General features: G+C 40.2%; 1 protein-coding gene across 1 annotated transcript in view; it reads left to right on the top strand.

The window, feature by feature from the left end:
* The window catches only part of RASA3 (RAS p21 protein activator 3), a 128350-nt gene that overhangs the window by 59137 nt on the left and 48494 nt on the right, over positions 1 to 20719 (top strand). Inside the window, exons 4-5 of the mRNA XM_053935831.1 lie at positions 144 to 238; positions 12069 to 12145. Of these exons, the coding sequence (XP_053791806.1) occupies positions 144 to 238; positions 12069 to 12145 (172 nt within the window). The remainder of the gene's footprint in view (positions 1 to 143; positions 239 to 12068; positions 12146 to 20719) is intronic.

Raw genomic sequence — 20719 nt, 5'->3', positions numbered from 1 at the left:
CCAAAAAAAATCTCCTTGTTCTAAAGCCTTTCTTGAATAGGACAGGCCCTAAATCAATGTTTTGCAACTTGGTTTTGATGGCAATATATGTTGGTAGAGCTACAGTATGTCTTAAACTGTGCTTCTGGTTTGTTTTATTTCAGGAAAGGTAGCTATACAGAAAGAAGATCTGCAGAAGTATCATAACAGAGACACCTGGTTTCAACTCCAGCATGTTGATGCTGATTCAGAAGTACAGGTGAGATGGTTAAAAAAATATCTTGGCAAAGAGTATCTGTAACAAGGCCATGGCAGTTTCATGGGTTTCATAGCTCTGGGACAGATGTGTTGCTTCCCTACAGAAAGGAAGCATTGCCCATTAGTATGGTTTGGGTTTTGGTGGCAAGTGTAGGGTGGATTACAAGTGTGTATAAATCACTGGGGGTCAGGATTCTGCCTACAGAAATAACTAAAACAGTGTGAACTATCAGGTCACTGATACAAGGAGGGTGTGTTTATCTCAAGCATTGAATAACTTCAGGCCCTATAAATAGCAGTTGATTCCTCAGGGAGTAGAGCCACCTTGAAAATAGTATCTGCAGGTATTGCTTAAAATAATTATGTTGGCAGATTGCCACAGGAATGGCAACAAGTACATCTTAAATGTGAAAAACTTTCCTTGCCAAATCTCTAGGCCCTCTTCCATACAATGGTAATGCTGAAAATTGTATTATTTCAGTCCTAAATTACATTTAGGGTTTGGTACTTTGTGAATTTTTACACACAGTGTGACTCCTCTTTCTGTGCTTTTCTTCTTTTGAAGCAGGTTTTATTTTCTATTATGACATTAGGTCTTGTGAAAACAGTCATTATAACAAAGCTAGAAATCAAAATGATACAGCAGGATACTGTGCCAGTTACTTTTTTTTTCTCTTGTAAGTATATATTACTGATCACTTTTGAACCACAATATTTGTTTAGGAGGAGACATGAATATCTGGCCTGTGCAAAAGTCTCAGATAAATGCCAGGGGAAATTCTTCTTAGATACTTCTGTATGGTAGGGTTGGATGCAGTGTCTTGGCTTTTCAGTCTGTGTGCAAGTCTGCACATACCAGGTTGGAAAATGACACTTAAAATGCACACCCATTCCAACATACAGTGTGGTCATGTACGGTGAAGTGTATGTGAAAATACATACAAGACTAGGTTTTCTTTTTGTTTGGAGAGAGAAATAATACACTGTTGTGCATGTGATACAAAGAAAGCCTCAGGACAGCCTCTTCAGCCTGTGACATTCTCCTGTAAAATATTGATCCTCTTTAATGCCACAGTGTCACTGGTGATGGAAAGGCTTTTAACAGGCTTTTAACTGTGAGATCTATTCTGTTTACCCTGGAGTGTCCCTGTCTTCTTACCCCAAAGCCTCTTATGACAGTGCCTTTAGAACAATAGATTAAGCATTTATTTCCGGTAGGATATGGAAACTTTCCCTTTGTAATTTATCAGTTGAAGAAAGCCAATATTTAGATAAGCTTCTGCATTGTTTGTTTTGTTACAATATTTATACAGAGTGAATTTGTGGAAGCTTTTTAGACCAGGGTGCTTTCTAGGGCAGCAGTGGTAATGTAAGGTGCAGACAGCTCTAGCTTTGAGTGATGAGGAACACAGGATATGCTGGAAGCATGTTCTCTGTTCGTAATTATGCAGTTTATCACTTCTGCTGTTTGTATCCAACTCTTAAAGTCTGTTTCTGGGCTCCATGATAAGCATTTATTACCAGTAGTGTAAATATGATTTACATGATATTCTGACTTTATCAATTTATTTAAATGTTCCTTGGTCTTTATGTCGAGACTGCAAGAGGGCTTGCTTTTCTGTAACAATGGGACCAAATATGTAAATATTTTGTATGAATTCTTAGGCAAGTGAAGATAGCCAAATGAAATTTTTTGTTTGTATCTTTTACATTTGCAGTATCTCAGTTGTCCTAAGCACTTCATGATTTGTAAGGGAAAATAGAATACTTGTATTAATGATGCATATTTTTACAATGTTTCCTCAGTTTTCTTACAGTTTTAAAGAAAATAGCTTAAGAAATTTTTAATAGTTAACATTTGCAGTGAATCATGCAAATACTAGAACAAAGGTAGTCTTAATGTGGCAACTATCAGTTTTATCATTCTAGCAGTTTTTCCAATGCAATCTAGTGGATCAAACATTGAGCCGTAGGCCAGGAAACTCCTGCATCTTCTGCTTTTGTCAGCCAGTGGCTGTTGTACTGTTTTCCATGTTGTAGATCACTTCATGGCTATTTAGTTATGCATCACAGCACTCTATTAAGGTAAGCTATTGTTGCTCCCACACTTTGAATACAGTGAGAGTAAATGTCAGAAAGAATGCCACTTGCTTGGGCTTATGCAGTCAGACTGAAAAATTAAAAAAGAGACCAGGTTTCTAATTATTTCTAATACATTAGACCATGATATGAAAGAAACAGGGTAAGAAGAATAAACCTGTGAGGGACTTACCTTTACCCTGTGTGAAGTCTGAAAGTACCCAGGCTTTAAGCAGAGCAGCCAGCACAGTCAGAAACTGAAAACCACCTTAAAAACAATGTATTTTTCAAATGTTAGTGATACTGGATGCTGTGTTTCTTGTGGCCCACTTCTGGGACACAGTACCTCATTTTTCAGAACAGAAAGACTGATTTGAAATTACAAGTAATAACATTTGTGATATAGGAACTGATATTTTGAGCTATCTGAAGTTTAATGAGAGGAATTTAAAATTTTGTTCAGCATGGTTTGTACCTCATTTGTACGAGTTCCTGTATACTTTAAAAAAATCAGTATGTAAGTGTTAATGTTGTGTAACTTTGTCGCAGATTGTTTCCAAGGTGTTTAGCTTGAGACTTTGAATCTAGTTTTATGGTTTTACAACACTGCAAATTCTTAGTGTCTTAAAAAGGTGCTTTGTATTGTTAGGAGTGAGATTATGGCTTCATAAATTTCCTTGCAGATAAGGATGTTGCTGACAGCAGGACTACATTAATTGTCAGACTACACAGATATGAGTATTATTGGCAGATGCTTTAATGCCACCTCCATTTATTGCTTGACAGCAAGTAAAGGAGTCTGGCACGATTGCTCATGTTGAAGAAAAATGAGGGCATTGTATGTCTGGGCTGAGTGCTGCTGAGAGCACCTTGTGTTCAGTCTCACATGGAGCAGTAGAGGTGGGACTGTGCAGCTGCTCAGCCCACAGATGCAGAGCAGGCATTACAACCCACCCAAACCTTTTTGTGGGTTTGGTTCACCATTTGGTCTAGCAAACCTACCTAGGGAGATAATCAGCATCATCAGGTGCATCTGAACTTCCCTTTGCCTGAGTCAGTGGAAAGCAGTAGCTGCCAGAGCACAGTGCTGTGTCAGTCAGCAGTGGGCTGTAGCTGCCCCTTGAAGTTGACAGCCTTTTACTCTTGGTACATCAATGCCCCCACATTTTACTGGCTAGTTTTGCTCTCACTAGTTTGAAGATATCACATTGCATAATCTGCTCTAGTCCTGTCAGTGGAAACCCTGGATGCTGTTGAGATATAGCTGGGTGATGAAACAGCAGTTGTGCTCTAGGTGGTTAAGTTTGAGCTGCTCTGTGAAGAACAAATGATGAAACGTCAGCTTGTATTTGTGTTTGGCATACAAATACGAAATGACATGATACCTGAACCTGACTATTTCCTTTTTAAGTCTAGAATAAAATGTTAAATGTGATTGAGATGTTTTCTTATATAGAGTACAGAATGGAAGTTGACAGCAGCCATTAATGTTTAATTTATGGCTTAACTTTCCAGACTGAGAAACTTGTTCTGGAGGTACAAAGCTATAACCAGGTGGGTTTGTGTGTATTTAGCTAAAGGAATTTTAAGTTCCTGTATTCTGATGGAGCCTGCCTCCTCCTCAGTACTGTGCCCAGAGTTAAATGCCCAGTGTCTGACAGTACATGAGCCCAAGTATTTCAGTGAGAAGTAGAACAGGAATTGAACCATTCCTGAAATGGCTTAACTTCTGCATTGAACTAGATTATGAACAATCAGGCAGCTTCAGCTGAAGGGAGGAGCTAGCAGCAGCAGAGAGAACATTGTAAGCTGTTTGAGGCCAGTAGGAACATGATGTTGCACACTTTATATGGGACATGTTTCTTTTCTACTAGTCATTTGTCTTTCAGGACCTGCTCTCTTATCTTTGTCATACTTTTTGAAGTCTGGAAGCAAAAATAGCCATGCTATTGTGTGTACCTCTTTTTTGATCCATGAATGTTTTCCTTTTTTTCACAGGAGGAAGTTTACCCAACAGTAACTGATTCAGATATTTGCCTAGGGCTGTAGATGACAGATGCTCTCAGTGGTCCATGTGTTCTCAGTGGAATTTAAGCCCAAGTGCACATGCAGTCTTTAAAAGGCCTTTCCTGGTTTTGAGTAGTTTTTCCCTTAATATTTTTTCACATTAAGTTCATAGTTCAAGTCTGTTTTGTGAAGTTTGAGCTTTGCTGCCTAAATGCTCTTTGTGTATGTGTAATCAGTGAAGTGGTTAAAGATCCAGAGATATTCTGATTAATATCTATATACAGCAGCATACTCAAAACCATGTTGTCAGTATATGTCAAAGTGGGGGGACTTGCAAAGAGAGATTATTCTGACATGTTTTCCTGTGCAGGCTCTTGTTTTAAAAGTTCCCTTTTTCAAGTGTGCTTTGAGTTACTTCCTCCATCTCATTGACGAATGTGAAATAGTCATGTCCTCTTACAGCTGAGTTCTCAGTTCTAAATCATAGAATGCTTTTCCAAAGCCATTATGCTCAAGATCTTATGTAAAGTCATTGTTGGGGCAAAAAAAAGTCTGACAAAAACTTGATAATTGCTCATTTCCCCTTCCTTCTCATAAGAACTTTGATGTGTCTGAGATATCTATTTGGCTATCAACTTAATAAAAATAAAAGGCATGTAAAGGGCAGATAACCAACACTGAGGAAGCAAATTGTCTCATATTTTAACCTTCTGTACTCAAAGCTTTGTGCCAAAGATTAACTGATGTTAAGTACTTTCTTCAGACACCAAAAGCTTTTCCTCTTCCTTTCACCACATTAGCATTTTGTCTGTGCAGGCCTTTGACTATTGCTGATTAAACATGCGTGTTCTTGAGTATGGACTGTCTCATGTGGTGTACTATACTTGAGTAGTGGGAAACATTACTCATGGGTATGTTTGGAGAGTAGACATAAAATCCGCTTGTCTTGCTCGACATAACTACTGGCTCTGAAATGCTGCCTGTATATTAGCTAGAAGAATCTAGCTAAGCCATGGTGTGGTACTCAAAAGTTTCCTTTTTGTCAGCACCTTCCCATTGAATGCAGAATCTGTATCCCAAGTGTCACTCTTTGTGAAAGAAATCTTGGCCTTCCTGGTGTGGGAGTTTTGCTATGAGTTCATCAGAGCCAAGGTTTTACCACAGGCTTTTTAATTAGCTCTTCTTCATTCAGTCTTGTGTGATGGGAGAAGTTTATCTTAGTTTTATGAGCATTGCATGCCCACTGTCCAACACTGATATTTACTATCTTTGTGTAGGTACTTAAACACTTTTAGTATAAAAATTAGTCACTGGTGCATTTTGTACAACCTACTGTAAGCATGGGTAAATGCGAATTGTAAAAAGAAGCTGCTTCCAGGTTTGGCATCAGCTTTCTACCACAAACAGGAAATAAATGGGTGCTACCCTCTATATTTTGAACTGTGGCACTTAACCTTCTATCTTCTAGTTGTTTTGAAGAGAGATGACATGTCTGTTTTGATAGGGTGGGGAGAATCTCAAGGCTAAATGCCAGCTGACAAAATTATTTGAAACAACTGAACCATGCATCAGCAATGGTAAATAATGTTTGTGGTAAAGGGAAAGAGCAGCTGTTGACCAGATCCTGCTTTGTGGCAAGACTTCCTCCCTATGTGCATGTAAGAGCACAGTATTCAGACTTAACAGCACAAAGGGCTAAGACAGCTAATCAAGTTTTGGTCTATTACTTTTCAAAAGCTAGTCTGTAACATGATGTGGTGAGGAGCACCTACTGCTGAACAATGAGTGTACATGGTTTTAAAGTAACATACGTGGGGCTGTATCTACAGAACATAATTAGTCTGGGGAAGTGAAACCCTTTCACTTACAACATCTACATATTATATCCCATCAAACTATTTGAGAAGAAAATACTAATTTTAAGGATTTTGACCATATGGCAGTATTCTTCCTTTAGAGAAACAGGAAGGTTAACATTATGTCATGTGAAATTGTTTGCCAGTTCCTGAGCAATTCTGACATGCTTGCACATATGGAGAGCAAGCAGATATCAGTTCTGCTTTGCTTAGCATTTATGAACCCATGCAGTGCTGAACAGGGCTGCTGCACTTTACTCAGCAATCAGCTGGATTTTGTTCCAGTTTCTTGTGAGCTGCTCTGTGGTCCAGCAGGCAGGCTGTGATCTCTAGCATGATCCTTAGACCTTTCCCAGCCGCCTGCTGCCCTCTTCTAAAGGAAGGAGCAGCTGTTACAAGTAGCAAATGTAGACAGCAAACAAACTCCTTCTTCCTTCTGCTCTCAAACCTGCTGTTAGGCCTGACCTTATGCGAGGCTGCTGATAATACTGGAGGGCTGAATTTACCTAAAGCAGTAGCTGTACCCTTGATCTTTCCTCTCCCACTCCCTGAAGGGCAGCATTTAGTGAGCCCTTAGGGTTTGGCTCGGTTTTCTTGTTTGCTTTTAAGTTTTACTGATGTCAGAAAGTGACTTCTTGGGAAGTTGGCTAAAAAGGTTTCAGAGTAGACAGAATCTGTCCAGTAACATTTGCTATATTCTGAAATAAAATTTGGAAAGACTGAGAAAGCAATGGTATAGGTTATTCCCTAGTTTGGAGTGATCTCTGTGCGGTGCCGAGTTCTTCCAATGCTCATTTCTCCAGGCAATTTGGAGCAAGGGAAAATAAACCAACACACCAGTGTTATCACAGTCCTGAATTTGAGATTCAAAAAAAAGGCAGTGCTGACATGAGTCAGTCTTGAGCTGTGGTTCATGTCACCTGCTTAGCCTAGTCCTCTCCTACAGCTTATGTCTGTTGCATCTCATTCCTCCTCCTTCTCCAGGAGCTGGGGTGAGACTCTACCAGCAGGATGAAGAGTAAGAATTCAAAAGTGGGTCCCAGTCCCTCTTCCTATTCTACTGAGCAATGAGCAGAGTTGAATTGTGTTGGGAAAGTATCCCCATGTGGAATAAATGTCTGGAAAAACTTTCATCCAGGTGCACTTTCCACCTTGGAGGGGAAAGTTCCCAGCAAAATTGGGTAGGCTAGTGAGAAGTAGAAAGGTGGGTGACCACAAACCTCTTGTCCAGCAAGTTTAATAGGAAACAAATTACTATTTAGGAATTTTTTGATGTAAACTTTTGTTCTTTTGTAGAAGTGAATTATACTGTGTGAGCCCTGGATATTAAGACTATTGACCTGATACTTAATATTCAAGCAAAAAGAATATTTTCAGGTTTTGTTTAAAATCAGCAGGGAAAACTTGTTCTTTTCCTTTGATGTTTTTAAAAAGTGAAAGATTTCTAAAAATTTGATAGTAACAAAAAGGATGGAGGCCTGGTTGATACTTGCTTTAAAATGATTTAGGAAATTTGGGTGGATTTGGCTCCTGCCTTGAACTTAGGCAGACTAACCATCTTCTGTGCATTTTCTATAACCTCAGATAGGCACAGAAGTTCCTGGTATTTGTCAGTGCTTTTTTTTCATAAATATTTCTCTGAAAAAACGGATTGTATCTGTTTTAAGCTAGGTTGGATGCTGCATCTAAATTTACAGTCACTGCTTCATGTGGGGTGTGTCAGATTCCAGGGCAAAATGAGTGCATTTAACTGCACTCTGACACAGCTCCCAGTGGTGTCCTGGTGACCTTGCAAACACTGCCTCTGAGGCCTTGTTCAGGATAGTAAAACTGCTTTATGGCAGAACTTTGTCATGAGTAACTAGGATAATCTGTGGTCATGCATCTTCTTTTCCTTCAAAGTACTGCGGTTAAATTAAACCACAAATTTGCAGCTGCTGGAAACGTGATACAGTTAGGTAGGATTTGTGTACTTTTATTTGCTTTATAACTGTTTTCTGGTGCTTCAATCCTCAGTGGCTCATGGCTTCACTCCAGGCAGAAAGGAGATAGTTTAACACAGACTTTCCCTGTATCTATAAAACCAGGACTTTGAGTCTGCTTTTTCTTTTCTTTGCCAACTTGCAATCAGTTTCAGTTTTGTTTTCAGATAACGGAGTGTGTAGTAAAGGTTATATTTAACAAGCATAATATAATTTGTGTTTTCCTCAGTAAGGCCTTTCAAAAGTTTTTTTGTTACTGATTTCCTCTTGAGTAGTGTCTGCTTCCCTACAAGAAATTCAGTCATCTGATGCTTCTCTAATCAATAACTGAAAACTGGAAGCTGGCTGGCCCCATTATGTGGTGTTAGATGTGGTCAGGAAGGAGGTGTGACCTGTGAGCCCACTCTCCATGTCAGCAGGAGCTGATGGAAAAGGAAGTGTCCAGCAGTTGAACTGGCACTCCTTCAGCTTGTTCCTTGAAAAGGGGTCCTACCCATCCAAAGGAGAAGGTTGTGCTAATAAGCACAGCTGCTTCTAGGAACACGCTGAAATATATTTGTTAATGGAAATGTTTTGAGTAATCAATACGTGCTACTTCAGAATTGCCCAACCTCCAGATTTTTTTCTCAGAAAAAAGAAAGTATTATAGCCTCATAATGCAGGAGTGAGCCTAGCCTCAATCCCTGGCTCCAAGGAGGGATTCTCTCTGAGCAGGATGAAGCCACTGTTTCAGCTTTTGGTAAAGTGGACTTTTTCTTTTTTTTGCTGCTGCATTGTCTAATCTTTCCTGCTTGTAATCTCTGCAGATCTACTACAATAAAAGACTCTTGTTATGATGACAATAGTTCTTCTAATAATAAAAGTATAAATTTCTTTCTTACAAACTGTCAAAGATCTTGGCAATTCTCTGTTTCTGTGGTACGTGTATTCCATTATAGGTTGACCTTCTTGTTGATTAGATTAACTTTTGATCTTATAACTTTTGATTTTGATACACTATTTATTGCAGTTTTCTGTCTTCCTTTTGCAAAATAAATTATCTGGTATTTTGTAAACCCAACTAATGCCATTTCTCAGTAGTGAATTTATTCAGATGAATCCTTATGTTTTGCATAATGGTATAATTGATTTGGGAAAAATCATTCTGTTTATGTAAGAGTAACATTTTCTGTAAATTAAGCCTGAAATTGTGTTACCGTAGCCTTATTTCAAGGTATTTGCATTTTTAACTGGAAGTAAAACACTGGAAGGTGTTTTGGGAATAGTTGTAGTTTGCTGGTCCCAGTGATCCCATTACATCTGTTTTGCTGTAGGAAGATTGGAGTCACTTTTGGAGCAGCTGACCATTTTCAAAGCTTTCACAAAACAAAGATGAAAGCTACAAGAAAAAATGGCTTTTAGCCCATGAGAGGCATCACTATCATTTTATGCTTAATGTAGCTAGGCAAATGTGTGAAATACTGCTGATTTTTAAAAAATCTTTTTTCCAACTTAATTACTGAAATGAGGAGCTTCCATTTTATTCAGTCTGTGTGAGGTTGAGCAAATGGCCAGTTTGCTCTCAGGCTCATCTAAGTGCATTGAAGCATTCTTTCCTGAGAAGGGTCAGTCTCACATTTGTTTAAGACCAGCAGAAATATTTCTATAAAAACATTGGTATACCTTGGTATTTTTCTACAGAGGGATATTTTCTGAGTTGCCAAATTTCTGTTCTTGTATCTTAATTTCTTCAAAACTTACATTAATGTTGATTTCTCTGGTAGTTAGCAGGATATCAACAAAGCTGGCAGCAGTGGGTTTTGCATGTTCGTAATATAAATTTATTCTCCAGAGACCTGTAATAGAATATGTAGCCAGTGGGAGAGAGAGCATTGAAGAGTAAGGAAAATACAGTAAAACAAAAGCAAGAAAGCTGTTCTGCTTAAGCAGAGTTCTTAGCTGATTATGTGCCTAGCCCCTGTCATGTACAGCTACAGTGGGTTTTGCAGTGGTACTGAGTCCTTAAGAGCTGGGTCTGGAAGTGGCTTTATGCATTTGTGCAGGGAAGTCCTGCTCTTGTGCATGAGGACAGGCTTCAGTTTGGAAGACAATGACAGATGCTGACTTTGGCACACATTGACAGGGTGAAGGAGGATACCTGTGTCACTGAAACACGAACCAGGAGTGACAGCTGAATGCAACGTTTGGTTTTTGCGTTGGGGGTGGTTTGGTTTAATTATTTTGTTTAAAATTATGCAAAAGACACATGGCAGAAGCCTTGTTTGAAACTCACACACTCATCTGGGTTCTTCCCTGTTCAAAATGCCAGTGAGCAGCTGTGGTGCCTCTGCAGCTTTATACAGATTGAAGAGCTTGTCTTCAATTACAGAGGGTGTCTTCCCTGTTTTCTGGATGAAGACCAGTATCATCTGCCACATGTACTTGAAGGGTCTGTGTTCCAGCCCTCAGACAGGAAAAAGTGTTACTGACTCAGAATAGTGAAGTTATAAGTAGATGATAAAGGTTTGGGGAGTGAAGGCATGAAGTGTGCATTCAAGGTAGTGCAGAAAGAATGGTACTGAATAAGGGATATACACTAGGAAGGGGAGGGAATGACTGTAGCAGTGAGAAACAGAATGCTTCATAGGTGCCTTCAGGACAAGTATTCAGGCACTGAGTCCAGTGTTTCTGCCTCTTAACTTGAGAGGACCAAGGAATGACCTTGGACTGCACTTCTGTGTGTCCATATTCCTTAATTGTTGCTGCGCTCCTTGTTGTGCTTTGGACTACCTTCACCAGCTTTTGTCCAGACAAATCTGCTGTAGGGAAAGGGAGTCTCAGCAGCATAGGTACAGCTTGAGGCCAGAGTTCTGTCTTCACTCTCCTCTGTTGCCTAGGACAGACATCTCCATAGAGCAGGAGGTTGTAGTAACTAGTCACAACAGATAGGGAAGTTGCTGGCAAGAGTTTTGGTCCTGTGTGAAAAGAGCAAAGACTGAATCTGGAAGATCTTATAAAAGGGGTGGCAAAAGAATTTTGTAAAGATGAGGTAAAGATGATACCCACGTTAGAGCTGTGACTAATTAGCGGGGTGGGTTTTAGCATCCTTTAGTACAAAAGGTGGAGGGGAGAGTAATGAAAATGAAAGGCTCTGTTTTGGCTATGATAATTTGGAGAGGATGACTGGGCACTGCTGTCATGTCAGATTTGCTCAATAGTAAAATGTGTTTTGTGTTTACTGTGTACACACTGTGTGAAAGTGATGCTGAGTTTTTGTCAGTGGGAGTGGCTACTCACATTTTGAAATATAATGGAATTAATAAGAAGAGTGCAGTTGGTATTCACGTTTGCCTTTATTTTCTTAGCGTATTGAAGGATAATATTTTGGCCCAAGTCATAATAACTGATGTGATGGTAAGGAGTTGAAGACTCTGTAACAGTAGATGCTGTGAATGCTAGCAACATGATTGAACATTTTAATGTGGTTTTTTAATAGTTGTTTGATACACTTTTATTTGATACTTGTCTAACAATTTGTAATGTTTAAAACATGTAGGTGTAAATTTGTAACACTTCTGTGATATCATTTTTAATGACAGTGTTGCAGATACTTGCTTAATATTTAAAATGCTAATTACAACTTCAACGCAACATTTATGTGTCAGACCATGGACACTCCAAATGCTTCTATTAGTTCAGCTCTATAGAGATAATATAATGGTGGGAATGATGTGCCCAAATTTAGTTGAATGACTACTAGTCTGGATTCTCTAGCAGTAGAAAGATCTTAGCTATACAGCTCTTATTTAATCTTTGGACTTCTCCTGGAATTACTTGCACAAAATGGCTTGCTTTGGTTGAAGTTGGAATGGTGTGACTGACTGTGCATAAAACTAACTTTTCATGTGGTGTTTTTGGTGTGTTTCAGGGGAAGGTCCACCTGGAGCTGAGACTGAGTGAAGTCATAACAGACACTGGTGTTGTCTGCCACAAACTCGCAACACGGTAGGACTTGAAATGCAGCTGTGAAGTTATGAGAAACAGACTGATTGCAAACAGTGTGCAGTGCTTCATTCAAAAATAGTTGGAGGAATCAACACATTTATTTGGACATTGAATGCTCTTAATCAGAAATATTCTTATGAATTTGTAGGGTTTAAGATTTTTTTTCATTTTTCCTTTTCCTTCTCCCTACATAATCTGCGTAATTTTCTTCCTAATAGCCTTAAATGTTAATAAATCCCTTATCCAATTTAGTCATGGCATAAATACTAAAAAGACATCAAAGGGTAATATTAATGTCCTTCTAATTTGCATTAAGGACCTTACCAGCTAAGTAAATTTGTAGCACAACTTATGGTACAGAGCTGACTTAAAACAAAAGTTTGCTATCACTTACTAAGGCGGCCTCAGAATCAGCCATCCAGTCTCATTTAAGTTGGAACAGAGATGCCACAGGACTCAAATGGCAGTAAAGATTTCTCTGTCCTCTGAGGAGGAGTCTGAAAGACCACTGCTCTCTGACCACACAAAAGCCTTTCACGTTACCTCAGAAGCAGTGGCAGAGCTGGTTGGTTTCTGTGAGGAATGCTTTGTGTTCTCTGGCAGAAGAGCTGTCAAAATCAGACTGCTGGCATCATACACTTCTAGCTGTTTGGCAGTCATGTCAATATGATAAATGCTCTGCTGGGAAAGTTCTGACCAGCCCAAATTTCAGACCAGTATTTAATACCATTTTGTTGCTGTCTTTGCTAAGGCTTTGTCCTGGTAGTCTTTATATCTAGGACCTGTTTACAAATGCAGGTGACCCATGTGGTGACCTCCATCACTGTAGGCCCACTCTTGATATGAGGATGTGCTGGGGTAAGTGGTCCTGCCTGCCTGTGCACGTACCCTCTGGCCATGCAGGTCCTACCAGAGCTCTGCAGCAGGTACATTCGACCTCTTCCTCTGCAGTCTGCTCTCATGAGGCAGAGCAAATACCAGGGGATAGTCTGCTGCAAGTTGCTATGGAGGCTCTGAGCTCCAGTGAACTTGTTAACCACGGCACAATGCTGCTGGAACACAGCTGAACTTCTTTGAGAACAAAAATTGCCATGTCAGTATAGCTGTGCACCACCTGGAGGGGCCAGCCTTCCTCTAGCTGCTACCTGAGGACTCTCATTATGTCATTCTCCTTTGCACAATTTGAATATGACCAAGTGATGATGGTCACACACATTCTGAGAAACCAGAGCTCAAACCTGTATCTACCAAGTCCTAGGCTGGCGTGTTTTGTTTAAGTGTTGCTTGCACTGCTATGGGTCCTAAGGCTTTGTGGGACGGGGAAATAGAAGGTGGGAAAAGGTAATTTCTTTGTCAGAGAGGATGAATGTGTGTGGGACATGCAGGACAGTAGGTTTATCACTGAGCTTGGACTTTCCTTGAAGCTAGCCTGGAGGATAGTGTATTTAGACAGGGAAAAGGAGCACAGTTTTCCTGATTACCACATTGAGGTTTTTTTTTTTTTTTTTTTTCCTTTGGTCTTTCTGAAAGTGTGTACTGCACTCCTTAGATGTGATACAGCCACAGAGCCTTCTGTCCTTATCCTTTGAAACTTCATTGTGGGTTGAAATCCTGTGATGTCTGTGACTCTGCAAACATAGATTAACTGAAATGCTCTTCTGCTCTCATCTGTTTTGAATAGTTAGGAGGTGTACTGAAGGACCTTCAGAAGTGTTTGCCTCTGTTTGTTTTATTTTGACAGAGTATGTCATACCACAGCCAACTGTCCTTTAAAAGTTTTGTCTTCGGTTAAGTGAGACCCTGTAAAATTATAGTACCAATGGATTTTTCAGTGAACTTCCTGAAATGCTAGAAATGGGTGTCTCAAAAGGTCCTTCTTAATATGTAATACATGCAGCTTCTTGCTTCATGATTAGCAGTAAGGCAATGACTACTTTAACAGTGTGATTTTCTAGCTTTCTATTCATTTGGCCAGGCAGCTTTTAAATACTTATTTAAATTTTTGCTTATATATTCTCGATTTGAGGACTATTTCATTAACTTCGTACAATGCAGATAAAAAAACTTAGATTAGTTTGTGAAGCATTCTGCAACCATGATTTGCTAGGTATTGTTTAGTGTATTAGCTGCAATGTGTAGAAAAATCATGAGGTTTTAGCCACTGAATCATAATGAGCCCAGGTGTCTTAGAAACAAAATTTGAGAATCAGAGCTCAAGTAAGCTTTTGTCTGCTGAAACTGTCTATTCCCATTGCCACCTTCTCTTTGGTATCTGTCCTGGACACTCTGGCTTTGTCTAGCTTCCACATTTATTTGTTACTTGAGTGGTAAGTGACAGTAGAGCTTAGCAGTTCAAATAAGAAAATTGGGAAAGAAGAATGTTTCTAGAGTATGGAGTTCTGTTGATGCGAGATTTCATGGCCATCTATCTTAGCTGTGAGAAAGAAGGGAATGATGAAGGGGAATGTTTACATCTGGGGGAAAAAAAAGCACTTCAGAATGTAGTCCAGCATTTTCTTCATGTCACACTGCTTGCTTCAGGAAGGTCTACAACAAACTGCAGCTCTTCACAATTTTCCACATGATCTGAAATCTCTTGCAGGTTTGTTCATAGACCTCTTGATTCTAGTGCTTCAGCCTGTAAGAAAAGAGTGTGATAATTAAGCAATGCTCAGCTAAATATCTTTGTAGCTGGAATTTGCCAGTGAGGAGAGCAAAGGCAGGAGAGGCAGAACCTTTGTTAGAGGTAGGTCATGAGTGCAAAGCAGACACTAGGTGTTCTAGGGAAGTGCAGGTTCCAATTGAGTGTTGTGAAAATAACTGATTTTCATGTAAATATCTTGTGGATGTTACAGTGAGCAAATAAGACAAGGCTGTAAAAATATGAGCAAGAATCTAGAATCACTTCATCTTAAAAACAAACTTCTTCTGGTGAATCTAATGCTTGTCTTGTGAATGTCATTGATTTTTGTTTTAAAAAAAAAAAGTTTTTTTTAAATGAAACATCTAACAGCAGAGATGAACACTACCCTGCAAATTCCCTCATACATATAACTGGTTGAACAGTTCAGGTTTGCAGGGAGAACAAAAGCTGCATCCAGTGGGCAGCTATTTTTAAACCCCAGAGTAGTGCTTGTTTTCAAAGACCATGTATTTAGGCTAAATGAAGACTTGGCCCAATTAGGAACCTTTTTTACCTCTCCAGAAGATATGAGCTTACCCACAGGTCTTTATTAGTGTGCCCTCGGAGCCTGTTCATATTGCTGCCACCTCTGCATTCCAGAAAGCCTGGAAAGCAGCTGGGGCTGAGCCAGCCTGCAGTCCCGTGGAGCATGCTGTGAACAGTCAGCTGGATGAATGAATGGAAAAATTCATTTGAATGGAAGGGCAAATTAAAATATTTAAATGCTGAGCTCTTGAACATTAAGTAGTAGATTATTAAAAAATGCAAAAGGCAAGTGTGCTTCCTTACCCCTGCCGAGGAAGCAAAAGATTCAGTTCAAAAACTGTTACCTAATAGCTTCTCCTTAGGAAGCCTTCAGTACTTTCATTTAGTCTTAAACCACTAAGCTGTTGTGCTTCATCAGAGGCCCTAGTCTCAGCCAGCTGCTACAGCACAGTCTCCTGGACTGAATCCCTGCAAAGGAGATTAAAAGGAGAAGCATTAGTGGATTTAAAAGTTACATTGACAGTGCAGATGTAGGCACCACACTCACACCGCTTGTGTACACCAGCAACTTCTTCTGTCATACTCTGTAAGAACCACAGCTCTCACTTGGGATGCTCCAAACCTGGGAAAGGTTTGCTACTTGTGGGTACCCCCTGTGGGACCTGGTGCAAAACCTGCTGGTCCTTGTGACTGGCCCCCATAAGGCTCCTGTATCCCAGTTACAGGACTTGGGATGCAGGCTCTTGATGTGTATGTTCACACCATACAGGGAGAGCAGATGTACAGCCTGCTGACCACAGACCCTTGCTCAAGTGTGTCAGATAAAAACCATCATGCAGGGACTTAGTGGTTTGGTTCCTTCCTGTAGCTGCATTTGTACTAAATACTGTTGTGCAGTGTAGTGAGTCACCTTGAGTGCTGGGAAAAAGAGTCTTACTCAGTAGGTCTGGCTTCTCCCCTTTTTGTCTCTCACTCACAAAAGATCTTGCACTGTGTTCCTCCGCACTTTTTACAGCCACAGCCTTCTTGGCCCTCTGCACAGTCAGCCACTGCTTGTTGTGACTATCAGCATCTGGCCTCATCTTCCACTGGCTGTGAAGGCTGTGTCCCGTTTGTCACCTGCCAGAAATCTATCTGTAATTTTATGAACATTTTTAAGACCGGCCATGGAAAAAAGTGGTCAAGACTTTCCCATGCTTCCGGTGGCTTGTGCCCATACACACCCCTTTGTGATGACACACAGCTTCTGGCAGCTGCTGGACCAATGTTGTATTTTATTTTTCTGTTCCCTAATGCTTTTTAAGCTGAAACAGGCCTTAATCCTGTGCATCCTAGAAACTGCACTTTTCTTCTTCTGTAATGTAGAAGAAGGAAAATGAGCAGGGAAAGATTCTCTTTCTGCAGCCATGCTGGGTAGAAGTGTTTGAACTAAGTCATGAACAATGTGTGTCTAGCTATATTACATTAATACATCTGAAAATCAATGGTATGTACTTCTCCCTAATTTTTTTTTTTTATGAGCCACTACTTCCCATATACAGAAACTTTTCTTGCTTTACGACCAAAGTACTCGGAAAGGATCCCTAGACTTTTTGTAAACCTTTCCCCACCATTGCTAGAGCAGGTTTTGGGCAGCATATTTGTGTTTAGCACAGAAAGGTGGTTCTTCAGAGGCTTTAAGGCCTCTGGGCTGTCCAGACAACTCTGTCTCATCTGTCAGAGCCACCCACGCAAGGAACAGCAGATACATGCATTTGTATTTATTTAATAAAGAGGAAGGCTCCTGTAGATAGCTTTGTAGCAATCTGTAGGCTTTGCTGTGGTTAAGCTACAAGGGGCAACATTAGAGGCAGTGTTCTGTATTTAGCAAGATGACATCTTGCAGCATGCCTGAAGGAGCAGGCCACTGAACTCCTGTTGAGAGTCAGTGAGCTGGGAGCCTGGCTCCCTGATCATCCTTTGAGAATTCCAGCATGTGTATGTAATTAGTCACATTTAAATGTCTGTATTTATTCGGTGTCCCCAGCTGCTCCTTCAAGTGTTGTCTTATGTCTTGTCTCTTAGTTTTAAATAAGCTTGGAAACATCTGCTTTGGAGAGCTCACCCCTCCTCCCCTCTTGCCTCTTTTATTCTCCCACCCAGTGAATCTATATAGCTAAATAACATATGTGCTTCAGAGGCCACTGCTGTCTTTCATATGTAGTAACAGAGTTCTCCAGTAAACAATTCATAAGTCTATAAATAAATTATCAATGCTGAAATTTTATTTGGAAAGTGAAGCTTTCCATACCTCTGGTATGGAAGATGTGGCTACTCTGCATTAATTTAAGAATTAAATGCTGTGCAACTCTCTTGAGGGCTCTACAAGATATATTCCAACCATGTGGAACAAAATTGAATGGGCAGTTTACAAGAGCAAGCAGGAGAGAGACAATAAGTAGGTATGACATCCCTAAGAGAAACACTTCAGGGATTGTTAAAAGAACAGTGACTGATCTGTGGGCTTTAAAAGCCTTCTGAAGAGGAAGAGGGAGGTAAGGACGAAGGTTTTATTTGTCAGGTGTGGTTAAGGTCTCTGTCTAGGCATGGGAGTCCTGGGACTTGGTGGTGGTTCCCTTGCCCTCCCTGCCATGGGAATAGAGCACAGAGCAGCATCTGCCCTTCCTCTCTGATGGCTCACATTATAGATCTGAACTTCCTTGTCCATGAGCATTGCTGCTCACTGGTTGACAATCACTGCCCTAAAGCAGATTGACTTTATGTAACTGTTTAAAAGTCTCTTATGCAATATGATGTTTCTAAGGTTAAGGTAAATGATGCTTCATTTTGAAAATTTCAGAGGCTCAGCCTTTTTGTTGGTCACAGCTCATGAAGGGCAAAGTTACATATATCAAGTCTGGTTGGAAGGGCTGAGATAATGGCCATTCCTGCTTTTGGATCAGCAGTCTGGATCCTAATCTAAAGCATAAGAGGAAAAACATGATCTTGTCTGGTGCAGATCTGCTGTTTCCTCCTGTGATTGCAAGAAGTATTTTCCTTTTCCGCATTGGAGCTGGTGTTCCACCAAAGTGTCAGCAGGAACTTGGGGTTGTTTCTTCATGGAGGCAATGTTTTGTTGCTTTGTGAGGCAGTAGTGCTCTGTCTCAAGCTCTTGATGGTTATGTTGATGTGCTGCAGGGCTGCAGCTCCTGTTGGAGGTCAGAAGAGGCCAGAGCTGGCAGTGGCTCTTTTCCTGTCATGTTGCAGCTCTTGGTGCTGTGCCTACATCCAGAATGGGTCCATGAGCCACCCAGCCCTCTTGGGTTTGCTGCTTACAGTTTACAGAACATACATTTGTGTTGCTTTAGAGAAGTTTCCGTTCCACTGCAGAGACACACAGCCAGCTTTGAACTCGCTTCAGGGTCAAATGAAGCTCATTTTCCTGCCTAAAATATAACCTGCATCAATTAGGGGGGGGAAAAAGGTATTGCTAACTACAAGAAGGCCAGTTTAATGTATGCATCAATCAGGTGAACTCCCAGTATTTTGAAAAATTTCAGCTTCTGTTTGCTCCTGGGAAGGAATGCTAAGGAAAGCATCAAGTAGTTTCATTGCTTCATTTTGAATAAACTCATGCATCCAGTAAATGTGTTACAGTCTCCTTTCTCTGGAGAGCAAGCCCTGCATCACGCTGCAGCTTTTCCTGCAGAATTGCGTCTTGATCATGCTTTTAATCTTGTGTGGGTTTCATAACAAACTGATGGGGGGAAAATGCTCAGAGGTTAAATCACGTAGTATCTGGTACTTTATCACGAAGTGCTGCAATGCTGTGGGTTTTGGGAGTACGGAGGGGAAGAAGGAGGAGATATGTATCTTTATAACATAGTGCATCAATTTTTTTTTAGTGCTTTAACATAGTGCATCAATTTTTTTTTTCCTCCCAGCTCTCATAACACTGAGTTTACACTGTCTCTGCTGTGCTTCTCCACCCCACCATAGCCTCTGTTGACTATTTTGTAGCCTAAATCAAGTTTCAATTGTTCTCCATTAAATCTCTGCTATACAGAAATACTGTCTGCTGCTGCTGCTGTGTTTCCCACTAAATGAAGTTTGTTTCACACTTCTTTGTTTTTGTATTCAGTGTTTCTTCAGTGCTTCTCCTCTATTCATTAAATTCTTTATGCAAATCACATACAAGTGTCATTTTATCTGTAATTCCAATCAACAGCAACTTCAATTAGACTCTTCTCCAGCAGAACATGTTTTAAAGTGCTCACCATTTTGAGATTGGTTAATCATCACATGACTCTCTGGAATAGGTATAAAACTCAGTTTGGAATTAAAGACTCAAATGTAAGTCTTGAGCCATTCTGTTATAGCAGTAAATGCTGCTGTGTAAATAACATGACAGTATTTCCTGTTTTACGCAGAGTATGCACAGACTGGGATTATTATAAATGGCGACAAATTATTCAAGCATAAATCCTTATGGTAAATGGTTTTATTTCTAAATGTGCTTAAGGTCACAGTGTTAGGGTACTTCAGGGGCATTAGAGAGCATTCCTGTTGTACCCATATTTGTAAAAGGTGCTTGGATTTTGAGAACTGTGAATTGTGAGCACCTTCAGTAGGCTGTCAGTATATCAAATGTCTGCAGTTTTTACTTCACTGTTGCCCTTTAATGATGATCAGCTGGAAGAGTTCAATTACATTTGAGGTAGGGCCCTAGGAAAAACCAGCTAGCTGTCTTGCAGTGCGACCTATAGCAAAAGGTTCTTTGGAGTACAAGGTATTTAGCATAATACAAGGGTGAGCTTGCACCTTGTTTCATTCTGAATGACTCTTGGGATTTCTACAGCTTCTGTGGCAGGCACCATCAAAAAACAGTGGAGAAGTTTCTAAAGGAGCAATGTGATGAGGCACAAATTACAGTTGTCTCTGCAATTTTTTTTAATCTGTTGCTCCAAGAGCAACACTTGCCAACATGATATTTAGGTAGCAGAATGGAGCTAGGGACAGACATCAAGGTAGGATAGAAATAGGGGAAGCTGGAGGGTAAAGAGGAAGTTGCAGGGCCCCAAGTGTTTAGGTTGGATGATTTCTTTTTTTGTTGGGCTTCTTTGTTTTTTTTATCAGATATAAGGAAAGTAGAGACATGGTACACAATACCTAGGAAACAGTTGTCATCAACTTCATTGTTCACAGAGAGACTTGTTGAGAGGAAGTTATTGCACAAAGTCATACAGTGGATGTGACAATAATGAGAAAGTATCTCTTGCCCTACTCCATCTGGAATCATGTTCATGCTTCTGTACATTATTGTACTGAGAATGCAACTAGTTATGTGCTATGACTGAGTACTTTCCAGAATCCACAGTGCTAAAATCATCTGGTATCAACTGTATGTCCCCCTACTTGTCTGTCTT

Source organism: Vidua chalybeata, chromosome 2, assembly GCF_026979565.1.
Source record: "Vidua chalybeata isolate OUT-0048 chromosome 2, bVidCha1 merged haplotype, whole genome shotgun sequence".
Lineage (NCBI taxonomy): Eukaryota > Metazoa > Chordata > Aves > Passeriformes > Viduidae > Vidua > Vidua chalybeata.
Note: the sequence above shows the minus strand (reverse complement) of the source record. Positions and strands in the feature narration are given on the sequence as shown.